Consider the following 13,751-nt stretch of genomic DNA (forward strand, 5'->3'; position numbering starts at 1 on the left):
TTTTGTTGTGTCACACTGGGGCCTGAGTTGTCGTGTGGTTAATAGGTTCATTTGCATATTGAACAAATTGCCTAAGTTTATTTACACTTAGACTTTTGTTTATTTTTGTATCACATAATTACCTCTAGTTTTAATAAGTACATTGTATTTATTAAAAACCAGTTTTTGTTCTACACTGATAATAGTTTTGTTATCACTAGAGCTCACCCAATAAACATTTTCTGTGCACGGCGCTTCGTATTTCAATTCCACATTTGTTTGTGCTTTGAAAGTCAAACCGAAACTATGTTAATGAAATATGAAGATGGAAACATTAAACTATTATAGATACAAGGATAGAAAACAGTACTTCTCGATCTTTTATATATTCCATAAATTCAGAACGTTTGTATCTGTTGTAACAGTTTCTCATTTCTGAGAACACCGTTTACTGTCACTACGTAAACAGTAGATTCTTAACTGTTTATCTTCAGTGTATAGAAACTTGGTTATAGAAACCCACATCAAACTGTGTAAATGTAAGAATTGTTGTAGTGGTGGTAAACACTGTGTTCACTATGAATGTCACCAATAATTCATTTGTTTGATGGTTAATGAAATGTTTTGAATGAATTAATAATAAAATCAACAACATGAGTTAAAACCAAATGCTTGAACTTTGTTATATTGTTAACAATTATAAGTATCTTAGTTTTCGACACACGCATCTGATACTGTAAACGTATAGTGGTACTGATAGAAAAATATGTTGGGTGATATAAACATTATTCCTAACACTCTCTAAGTAGATACTCACTTGAGATACATCGATAAGCTCTTGTCATATTTTTTTTCATAACTGTACAAAATGGCCAGTGCTTCTAGATAGATATTTTTGTCAATTTCACAATTTAATAAATGCTCTAATACTGCATTTATAACTGCCGCTATATTGTAAAGGCCGGAATTCCATTCTTTGACCAATGTTAAAAATCCATTTGCATCTAATTTCAGGTATTCATATAATATCATCTCGTAAATATGAGGATTCAACTTAGATTCGAGAGTATGTGGAATGTAAGGGCTTACTGAACTAAAATGATATATAAATAATCTATTTAGATTAACAACAATTTTATAGCAATTTATTATCAAAGTCAGTCGTAACGCAGTCAAAAATAATTAGAAAAATCACTATTACTTTAGTATGCTAGAAGTGAAAACATTTTATTTAAATAGTTTGATGGGAATTATTACCATGGTAACCACAAGACATGCCATCAACATAATGGGATGCTGATATCACGCCAACATAAGAAGACACACCAACACTGTAGTGAACTTGTGAAAGATCTTTATTTCCAAAAGGGTATCTGAATTAAAGACTACATCACTAATATTAGTTAGAAGAACATGGCTGTATTTGGAGTTGCAGATATATACAACAAAATAAGCGAGTTTAATTATAAATCAAATAAGTGTTTTTAACTATTATTATCAAAAGATATCACCTTTTAAAGTCTGTTAATTTGTTTGTTCTATCTAATTGTAGTTTGTAATGAGGTGGCAATCCATGATTGTTTAATACTTGTGCATTGATCTGTATGTTTTAATTGAAGTAGATTATGATTATAAGTGTTCCTTGTGAACGTAAATTGTGATCGATTTTGAGTTTGGTGGGTTTTGTTGTTCGTTTTGTTTCTCGATTTTAGTAGATTTAGTAGATATAGTATACTGTGCAGCCTCTGTAGTTGCCCAGACAAAGAACATATTTGGATAGAGTACTTAGATTCTTAGTATATGTTTTTGTATCATGAGATCCGCTGCATTTCACATATTTTAAGGGTCTCATGCAATACGTTTTTGTGTGATTTTAGTCCTGACATCTTGCACGATATTATTTCTCTTGAATTTTTATTCTGCAATACTAAATTTTATCTGTGTTATGTATTTAGTTCTTGTTGTTACTGGGCTTAACATCAACAAAGAACAATGGAAGCAGCTCTTTACTAAGCCTGTGTTTAATGTTCATTATGTTTTTCACAATGTGTCCTTTTAATCATAGGAAATATCTAGCGGTATAAAGGTGTGCACCCATATGATTACGTCTCTATAGGACTTTTCTTGCTTGAACTGGTATGTTTGGTGGATTATTTTATCTTTAGGATAATGATGGATTGGCTTTCTGTGGGAGTCAATAATCAGTGGATCAGGTTTTATTGTGTCACTTAATATTACTTCTGTATGAACTGTATTGCTTCTGAACGTATTTTATTCAGCTACAGTTGTCAGCTCTTTGAGTATTGCTTTATAGTCTCTGAAAGAGTAAATATGTATTGGAGATGGTTTTAGTTCTTCAGGAGTATTATCTGAATTTTCAGGGTTTGTATTTACGGTCTCATTTATTTCTTGACGGTGTCGTTAAAAAGCAGATGGAAGAGAATAGAGAATTAAACTGATACTAAACTATTAACTGGAGCGAATGAAGTTTTATGTTTTGCACAGAATGTTATTAGAGACAAAGAATTTCCTGTAACAAGAATCTTCTGCAATATTAATTACAGTACCAATCATCTAAATAACTAAACTAAAAATAAAATCTGATACTTGTAATATTACCACCAATTTTAAAAATAAGTTGAGAAACAAAAAACAACGAAGTACTATTTCATTCTCAAGTATGACATATGTTGTAATTATATTAATCTAATAAAATTGTAAATCTAAAATCCGAGGATTATAATAATAAAATGATGAAAATATTAATTGATGAGACTACTAACAGAAACATTAAAAAAAGACCCTACGATTTAGTATCAAAAACAAAAGAATATTTTTTTTTCGATCTTGGGAAGAGCACCTTTTTATTTCACCATGCAAAACAATTAAAAATTCATAATGCCATACCGCCTAAAATATATGGTATACCAAAACTACACAAACCTGCCATATATCTTTGACCAATTGAATCAAGTTTTCAATACAATATCTAATTATTTGCAAAATATTTTGAAAAAAATATTATAACAAATTAGGTACCTACTATATCAAAATCATATGAAATTTCAAATCAGAATAGCAACATGCTCCAAATTTGAGAACAGAATATATAATCAAATTCATGCTTGTGCTATGGAAGCATCCCCATCAACCAACTAGCACGATTCGTAATGGCAGATCTTGAGGAAACTGTATCAAGCAAACTTAACATAAATATTCCATTCTTTTTCCGTTGTGTAGATGACTGCATTACTGCTGTACCAAAAAATGAAATTGAAAACATAAATCAAAAATTCAATTCATATTATAAAAAACTTCAAATCACAATCTAAATCGAACAAATTAATAAAACTAATTTCCTTGATGTATCATTATATGAAATTAACAATAATAAAAACAGAATTGTATACAAAACCTACTTAATCCTCAAAATAATTAAATTTAATTATGTCATCCTGTCACAAAAAAAAATAGCGGTAAGCTGTGAATAATTTAATTGCTAGTTATTTTTGAGATATGACGACTAAGAATAGAAAAAAATCTTTATTTGGGTTAGAATAAATATTTATTTTGATATTCATGTTATAGATGATCTATCGATTGATATAGCTTTGCAACTTGTCAAAGTATAATAATATTTTGAAAAAAACCGAAATAAGTCGAAACGGTAATATTTTTACCTGTTTCAAAAACTAAGTTTCAATTAGAGAAGACCTAAAATTTAACGTTTCAATTACTAATTATAATTCCTCAAAGACTTTGACCTTATGTTGATATTTTTTCTCCATTATCAACTTTTTGTCTACTGAAAACTCTAGATATTCCTACAATTCGTTAGCTAGAAATTCACATTTTCTCCAAAAAAATATTGTATATTGTATGTTATTCATATTTCAAATCCGCTGTTGTTTTCCATTAGACGTGGTATTATGTGTATCAAGTACAATACTTACCGTAACTGATGTACGCTAGCGAATTTATATATTTGATCTTCCCATAATGTCGGACTCTTGCCAAAAATTTTTAAACCCAACTGACCAGCAGCATCATACATTCCACTATTGAGCAAATGATCCAAATAATCGATTCCGACAGACTGAACTGTATGTCTCTGAATATTTCTAGTCGTGTTTTGCATGATGATGTTTAACGCCTCATCAAACTTGCTGAAAATTATAAAAACACTCGTGATTATAGAAACAATTTTATGATTCACCTACAATAAATATTGTTATAAGACTTCATTTATAGTTTACATATGTTTTAAATTAATAATATATGAAAGAAACATTCCTTATATTTTGCTACACATATTTCATATTTAAACATTTGGTTAGGTAAATTTTTTTTTGGAATTTTTCTAATTAAAATATTGTGCTGCAAAATTTTTTCTTGTTAGAAGATAATTGAAACTAATCCTCAAATCAATAACACCCCATATGGATTTTACTAAACCCTCATTCTATTTCCATTTGCAATAGCATATGTCCCAATAACGATATTAATCATTCTGATCAATCTAAGAGAATTCGTGAGTATAAGGTGATTATTTTATTCCGAACAGACAGCTATACAACTAGCTTGATTTTTATTGCAAATAATTCAGCAGAGAAAACAGATGAAGTTGAAAGAGTTTTAAAAAAATATGTGTGTGTTCGACAAAGTTTCGGTCTTTGGCAAAATATGCCTTGACACTGACAAATAGCAGATTTATAAAAATCTATAGATCATCTACATTATGAATAAAAAATGAAAATATGTTTTAACCACCATAAATAATTTTTCATTAGTTACCATATCTCAAAAAAAGTAGCTGTCATCAATTCAATTTCACATGGTTGCATTGAAATTTAGGAAATAGAATTTTAAATTTTACTTGAATTGTTTAGGTCTTTCTATCATTGACAATTATCTCGTTCCCATTTCTAAGATCCTCATTCGATCAAATGGTACAAATTTTTATTTTACCATCAGATGTAAAGACATTGAAAACTCATAGTGCCATACCTCCTAAAATATATGGTCTACCGAAACTGCGTAATCCTGACATACCTCTTCAACCAATTGTATCAAGTATTAATACTTCTCTCATTCCTTTTTCAATGAAATTTAATTTTTATATCAGATTAGTTGGTTACATATGACATTGAAAGTTTTATAGAATTTATTTTGTCAAAATCTGAAAGAGACGCATAGATTACACTAACATTATTTGAACCAGTTTTTTATTAATACATTTCGTGCAATATATATGATTTCTAAAAACAGTTGTTTTTTGTATCAGTTATTAAAACTTTGGCATCTTCATAATCCATAGAATGGACCTTAATAGAAAATGTGTGAGGCGAGAGATCATCTATCATGATATATCTAATTTGTGAGGTTATTAGATCGGTGAGTGACAAAAGTGACAGCAAATTATACCCTGACAGATGCTCACACCACACGTTCTTTATGAAGATCATTCTATGGATTATGAATATGCTAAAGTTTTGAGAGCTCAGAATATATATTAAAAAGAATACATTTCTTCGATGTTTGATGTATCGCATCCCAAAACTAAAACGTTTATAAAGTAGTTGGAGAAGACTTCGCTCCAATTTACGTATAAATATGGGATACTTTCAAAACATCTCAAGAATTTATGGTCAATTACCTAGCTCTTAAAAATTTGAAATTATTGTCCAAAATCAAACTCAAAATGGTAAGGTATATATCAGAAGATGCTTCCTCTTAAAATTGATGTTTTTTCCAGAATTCATTCATGTTTTACCAGTCGATTAAAATGTTATTGTCTTCGTTCTAATCATCTAATCAATTCAGTTTTAAGAAACGGTGGTGATTGTTCACTACTCCAATATTCAGAATTACACTGACGCGTATTTCGATAGCCAGGTTATCAACAACTTACAAAGTGAACAAGAAAAAAATATTGCTATAGCTAGAACAACTAACATTTTAACTATCCATATTTATGAACCTAAACAATCTTCTGTATTTAGAGAATTATTATGTGAAACCAAAAAGAAATAAGAAAATACCATCTCACGAAGATAATGTCACAGTTATTATGGAGAAACAATAAATAGACTTATCCAGAGAACTCATTAATACATCATATAAAGAACTTACTAATAATCCAACTCTTAAAATAACTTATAATAATTGTAATAAACTAATTAAAATAATTGTCTAATAAAAAACAAATTAGCAAAGAAACTAAAGAGAAATTAACAAACTACAACGGTATTTCAAAATAGTTGTTAGATTTTACACAAAAAATTCAGGGGATCATTATTGGAAGGAAACTTACTAAATTGATACTTTTAAATCTCAAATAGACACAACATCGGTGTTTTTAAAAATATATCTGTGAAATTATTTTCTATGCATGCAGTTTTTCTTTCAGTCACTTTAAACCAAATATTCTAACAATTGAAATTTTTTTATATCAGTTTATTAGCATTTCAATAACTCCTCATTTATAATTATCTTAATTTTAGTACTATTGTTTCAAACAACTACTTCTCAATAAAATTATTACTGTAATTTTAAATACATTTGTTATTAATAATTTTGATAAAAAGGGATTTATGTTTTTTCTATCAAACAATCAGAGATTGAAATGTTCCTAGCCTCGACTAAATTTTGTAACCAACATAGTTTTTCTTTAATTTTAAAGGTTCAATATGTAATATATGAATTTATACTTTGTATGTGCTGATGATAATTTGAACGAAGTTAGTTTGCATACACTAAAATGACATTTTATTTTACTGTTTTTCTCCTTTTCATATATATAAATAATTAGCAGACCCGGCCACGCCTTGCTGTGGCTGAGAGATTTGATTTGAAATAATTCTAATGACAATACAATTGCTCTATCTTCTGCTTGTTCAATGAAATTATACTGGCATCGAGTTGTTACGCGTTCTTCACAATTGCCCATAAAATAGATCTGAAGAAATTTTGAATCTTCATTTGACATTAGCATCAATGATACAATTTTATGATATACCTGACCATCAATTTTGTATGTTTTGTATAAAAATTACGACCATCAGATGACAAATCACAATTTTTGGATGCTCCAAACGACGTCATTTGGAAGCACAAGAATTTAATTTTCGTGTCTTATGCAAAAATGATTTTGATTCATTTAAAAAGCCAGAAAAAAAGGATTTCAAAGGTTCAGGTGGAGTGGTGACAATACAACTTTTCCTGATGCGCAAAACATACCGAGTGTTTCATTGCATTTTCTTGTCGACGATTATCAAGCTGTTCTCGTGCACGAATTTCAGCTGTGTGAATTCTTTGAGCTGCATTTCTTTCTGTTCTCTGTTCAACTGATTTATGAGCTCTTTCAACACGTACACATCGAGTCTTCTTGCTACGGGCATTAAGGTTGGATTTTTTGGGTGACATTTTACTAAAAATAGTAATTGAATTTTTAATGTGAATGAATTTCGTTTGTTCTCTGAATAACTGTAAGTAAAAAAAAATATTCGAAGTAATGTACGCAACGAAGACAAAATGAAGAATGATTTGAAAGAAGCGACGTTAAGTGGTATAGGCAAAATAAGACATGTAAAGTGTGTAGTCTAAGAAAATATATCATATTAAAGTGTGGCGCCATCTATGAGGTGCAAAGGACAAAATTTTACAGTTCTCTGTAAAGAAATTCGCTTAAGGCGCCATCTGTTCCAGACTTAAGAAAACTACGATTAATAACAACAATAAACGTTGATGATCAGTTTATTATTAATTATTGAGACCATTAATTTAAATAATAACTATCCTATACTTTAAGTTGGACTAAATTACATATAAGTGCCAACTTTCATGAATATAGTTGATTCCTTTTTGAGTTTATTCGGAACATACGCACGAACACTGAATTTTTATATATTAAGATAATTATTAATTATTGACACCATTCATTTAAATAATAACTATCCTTCCATATATAATAATAACTATCCAATATGACTTCATATTTTTTTTCAAAATATTCACGTTTAGGATCAATAAACTTTTCTATGCATTTGAAGCGCAAACGGGCGACCATTTGCTTCGTGTGCAAACAACTTTTGTTGAATTTGACTCGTCTTGAAAGACTCAAAGTCGATTGTTTAGTTTCGGGTTCATATACATAAATCAATGATTCGTCGCCTGCCAAGATCTAATAGATGTCTTTTGAAGCACCGCGCTTGAATTTTTTTGCATCAATTGACACGAGCTTTTTTTAAGCGATTGTCAAATTATGCGGTATCCAACACAAACAAATAATTTTGACAGCCAAATGCTTATGCATTATTGAATGTATGCGAGTGGAACTAATGCCCAAGAATGCCTCAATCTCACGATATGTCACATGACGATCTTGCAATATCCACTTACGCATAACATCGAATTTTTCTGACAATTCTGCACACCTGCGAAGCACGGTGGCTCGAGTTGATCGGCAAACTGTGGTTTAGTATTTAGAAAATAGATTAAAGGGTCATCAATACGATAAAAAATAAAACTGCATTAACAAACCATAGATTATCGAAAAACGCACATTAAATTATGAAGATTCAAAAATTTTTAAAACCGAACCAAATAAACGAAAAAAAGAATTTTCATAAATAGTTTATATATAGGAACGAGAAATTTTAATGTAACTACGAAAAATTGAATTGTTGGCTAGTACATATTTTTGAGATGTAAAAACTAAGGAAAGATTAATTTTTCTTGTTAAAACAGATTTCTATTTTAATTTTATTTTATATTCATGATGTAGGTGATTATTGATTTATAGAATTAAGCAAATTATCTAGGTAAAGTCATATTTTGATAAAAGACCGATGTAGGTCGAAACGTCAAATTGTTACCTGCTATTTTAAACTGATTTACTACCAAAAGAAACCTAAAATCAAGACAAATCATTACAAAAATATATAAAAAGGTTCAAGAAGTCAAAAGTCGGAGAAAATATATATTTTCTTGTATGAAAAACTATATATTTTCTTGTATGTTTCCTGTTTTTCCTTAATTACACATGCCACCTTAATTTATTTGTATAATTATAATATTGATGCATGGTGGAAAAGTTACTCACTTATGTTGTATAAACCATTGAATCCTATCATCTAAATCGTATGGGCTGGCAACTACGACATCTTTTGGAGCTACAATGAAAAATCGATTTTCTTCCAAAAGTACGTCAAGGTGGTAATCATTGACGCCATATTCTTCGTACCCTCTTAAGGATAAACTATCAGTACAATTATCAGTATAATCATTATCTCTGTATTCTACTATATACAATTGAGGCCTCAATGACTTGTTATTTTCGTCTAATTCTTTTGGAAAGCCTAATAATACCAACTGTTGATCCAACGGCGCAATACCACTTATGTAAAATTCAGTCTGAAACGTCGATACTGAAAAATTTATTTTATGATTTTTGGATACAGCAATGACTTTACTTAACTGCATTTTACAACGATAAATTGTTCCCTATAAACCTGCGTTTTTGTATTGCTGTCTCAAGCGTTAAGTGTGGGATCAAAGGGCAAATTTATTAGGTACTATAAAGACCGTTTAGTAATTTAATAATGATAATGAATGCCATAAGAATGAAAAATTAAAATTGATATTTCTCTAAATCGGTGCTTAAAAGCGAATTCTAAAAAGAATACTTTTTTTCTATGGAATTTCTCTTAGTTGTCGAATGTATTGTAAAACTATATGCTAACGACGAATAGAAGGGTTTATAGTTAACAATTTATTCAAAAAGCTTATGAGATGTTGATGTTTGTAGATGGCGGGATTTTTGAGATATGTTGACTAAACTTCATCTTCAAAGGGTGCTAGCTCCATTAGAAGGCACTTTTCGATAAAGTGAAAATAAGTTAGACGAATATTAAATGACTTACAGAAGAAACATATACTATCAAAAATGAATGTTACTAATTATAACAGATTTTATTTATTGAGTATTATTGTATTCAAGTGAATGTTACTAAAAAGTGATTCTACAACTAACCATAACATAGCATGATTTTGTGGTACTACCATATCTTCAAAAGTTTTGTTAATTGTGAAGAATATAGTATTGTAATAGTTATGAGATGTTGGAAATATTTCAGTTAACCAAGAGGTGCAATTGGATTGTTTATTGACGTGACAATTGGTCCATCTAATAATGTAGTAGGTATATGAATTTTGGTAAACGATAGAATTTAGCAGAAATTCCGTTATAGTTGATTAATTTCTCTCTTCTTTTCTATTAAGTATTATTATCAAATAGTTCTTTGGATGAATCTAAATATTGATGATTGCTGATTATAACTGTAACCTTATCTTTGTAGATTGAAAGACTAGTGAATTTGAATTTTCACTTCAAGTCAAAAATAGAACATCAACAAATAACGTATTTTATGTAATTCTTTGCTAAAACTATAACAAAAAATACGTTTGTCACTTACTTATCTGATAACCTCTCACAAAAGTAAAATGAAATTATACCTTGACACATATTCACTCTCTGAACTCGTTTTTCATAGATTATCAATATGCCAGATTATTAACAATAAAAAGCTTGCAAACCTCCGTTTTCAAGATTATTATTGTTTCAAAAGAAGCAATTTAAATAATCTTAATGCATAGATTATGAAAAAACAAATTTTAAAAAAACTTACGTCATTGAACAGATTTCAATGTAAAAAAAATTAACAAAATATAACAATTTTTAGACTTTTTAAATCACAAATGAACAGAATAATTTCAATATTATCTCGATGTCACAATGTTCTCCATAAAGATTTTGGGGAAATCGAAAAATATGAAATAACCACAGCGATACGACTATATTCAACAAGAATCAAATGACTACTATAATATTAATTATAATTGTTTTTATAATACTCCCAGTGAGGACCGAAACGTTAAGAAAATACAATAAACTGCAAATTATAATATCAATCTATGAGCTCAAGAAATATCGATAAAAAAATATGCCAAGAAGGATTAATAAAAAAATACTGATTAAAATAAAAATATGCTTGCCATTGAGAACAACTATTCCTTTGTTACAGGTTCTATAGTGTTTTTTTTCTTGTAGCTCGAAGGTAGACACCCCCTCGCTACTCGCTAGGAATGCAAAATCTTATGAAAGAAATGCTCGTCGAACCGTGGTCTTAATCACTAATTTTTAGGATTACTTCCGGATCGTGTGAGATACCCTTGAAGTCCAAACTTAATATCACCGCATCCGTGATGAGTCTTCTGACTTCCTATTTCATTAAGAGCAACTGATATTCACACAGCAATAGATCCTTTCTTATGATTTTATAAGTTGCTCCGCTGTCAATTATCAAATGGCAATATTTTCCTCCGATTTTCCCGACGATTATTTGGTCGTTCTCCAGGCAATATAGCTGTGATATTCTCAGTGAATTACTGAGGGATGCGTCTGTTGGGCGTCTGTTTAGAAAGATTCCAACCTATTAAGCGAGCTTCTTGGTGAGTCAGTTGGGCTAATAATTCGGTGTTTCAATCCAAATAAGAACCTTGTTCAAGCTTGTTGTCGCTAACTTCAACCTTCGCTTCCCTGACTTTCATTGTATATCTCATCAATCTCTTTTTGACCGCTTCGAATAGCAGTGCTCTCGCCAGTGCTTCCCCAATGGTGTTGAATTTGGCAAGCTTCAGAAATTGTTGCAGTATCTGACGCTATCGGCGAAAACATCCTCTGCCATGATTTCTAAAACATCCTCCGCTGCAGATGGGAAAGCCAGTTTTCCCACGTCCATGATATACCAGTAAATCGTTGTGATATTTCATCAGCGTTTTGTCTCCCGATCTTGAATTGAGACATTGAGCCTCCTTTAAAGGCTTGTAACATTTACAGTACATTGTTCGCTAGTTCCCGATGTAGTGTTGAACTGCGTTGATTGTGATGTTTTTGTGGTTTCACCATCGCTTTTGTCACCCAGATTCTGCTCAATTTTTTTCAGCAGACCCGCTACCGTGATCACCATCCTTTATTTACCCTTTATAACCAATTGTTTTCAAATTCCTCCGTCTTGATCACTTATGCCGCCATTCATCAGTTTATCTTCTATTTTCTTAATTTTCCCATGAGGCTATTCATTTCTTCTCTCCACTCTCCTTGAAGTGCTTCCAATTTCTGTTAGCTCTTTTTCATTCCTTCCTTCAGTCTTTCTTGACCTTTATTTCACTTTGGACAGTTGTTTTCCTGACTTCTTTGAGTTATTCTTGACTTACCTCCAATTTTACTATGTCCTCTTTTATTTCTCCTTCAAGTTCTTCTTGACTTCCTTTCCACTTTTCATGGCCTTTCTCCATTTCTCCTTTCATTTATTTTTGAGTCGCCCCCACTTTTCATTTCTTTTTTCATTTCTTAGCTTTTTCTTGACTTCAATTCATTCCATATCTCTCCTAGCTTCCAAACAGAATATGTCAGAACTTTCACAACAACTCGAAAAGTCTTTTCCAAGCACAGTCCAGTCCACACTTGACAATTTTATTCCACTTATGATGATGTAAACGTTCTTGGATACATTTTCCAAGCTAATTTCACACTTAAAACTTTATTACACCACAATTACCGTACATAAAATTCCTTGCATTTCAATTCAATTCAACTAACTGCTCTAATATGAGTGATTGCCTTATATATATATATATATATATATATATATATATATATATATATATATATATATATATATATATATATATATATTATATATATATACTTTCAATAATTCTACTAAACTTTTTTCAGAAACGTCTAGAACAATTATGCAAAGATAAATTAAGCAACCTACCATTTTTTAAAGTTTCCACTACATTAATTTATGACCAGCGCCGTTACATGGCGTGCGTTTGTGTACCCGTCACAATATAATCCCATCTTTTGAATAACTAATCATTATCCGACCGAGTTATTTTGTATGGTTTATATATACTTTTGTGGATTTATAGTCCATAGAATGGCCGTCTTAAAACATATATTCAGCCAGAGAACGTGTAATTCGATTAGTGAGTGACCTCTTAGATTGACCAATGTATTGTTTGTCACAATTTAAACAAGGCATTTCATATTGTACCAACTTTTTTACGAGGATGTAATGATATCTAATTAGCCTAGACCAGTTCCATGCGTAAACAAAATATTGCGTTACCATAGCAACGAACAATAACTTATCAGTGTCAGTTTAAAGTTTGACATCAAAAAAGTAAGCCAGAGTTATGCAATAAATTAAAAGAAAAAAGATGTCCACCGAAATTGTGAAAATTGAAAAATTGGAGTATCGAGCCATCATCAAGTACCTCTATTTAAGAGGATTAAGAGGTAAGCAGATTTACGAAGATATGCTTAATGCCTTTGGTGATCGACGTTCTTCGTATGCGACCGTGAAAAATTGGACTACAAGCTTCAAAAGAGGTAAATTTTCTATTGAAGATGATGACAGATCGGGAAGGCCAGTTTCTGTGTCAGTCCCCGAAAATATCGATGCAGTTCATGACATGATTTTATCAGACCGTCGAATTGGGCTAAAACGGATATCTGAAGCACTGAATATTTCATATGAACGCGTTCATCATATAGTTCACGTCAATTTGGACATGAGAAAAATTGCTGCAAAATGGATCCCCAAATGTTTGCATGTTGACGAAAAACGTGCAAGGGTAGAAGCATGGCATTCGATCTGTGCTCGATTTGAAAACAATGTAGACTTCTTAAACTGAATTGT

At 30.5% G+C, this 13,751-nt stretch overlaps 1 protein-coding gene across 3 annotated transcripts in view; it reads right to left on the reverse strand.

The window, feature by feature from the left end:
• Positions 1–13,751, reverse strand: part of LOC130891034 (vacuolar protein sorting-associated protein 41 homolog) — a 46,652-nt gene that overhangs the window by 23,331 nt on the left and 9,570 nt on the right. For all 3 annotated transcript variants that reach the window (XR_009058844.1, XR_009058843.1, XM_057795522.1), the window contains exons 6-8: positions 9,083–9,407; positions 3,933–4,145; positions 797–1,072 (exon numbers count right to left, since the gene is read on the reverse strand). Coding sequence is in view for 1 of the 3 variants with exons in the window: in XM_057795522.1 (XP_057651505.1) it covers positions 797–1,072; positions 3,933–4,145; positions 9,083–9,407 (814 nt within the window). In the remaining 2 variants the exon portion in view is untranslated. The remainder of the gene's footprint in view (positions 1–796; positions 1,073–3,932; positions 4,146–9,082; positions 9,408–13,751) is intronic.

This window comes from Diorhabda carinulata, chromosome 3 (genome assembly GCF_026250575.1).
Source record: "Diorhabda carinulata isolate Delta chromosome 3, icDioCari1.1, whole genome shotgun sequence".
Classification (NCBI taxonomy): Eukaryota; Metazoa; Arthropoda; class Insecta; order Coleoptera; family Chrysomelidae; genus Diorhabda; species Diorhabda carinulata.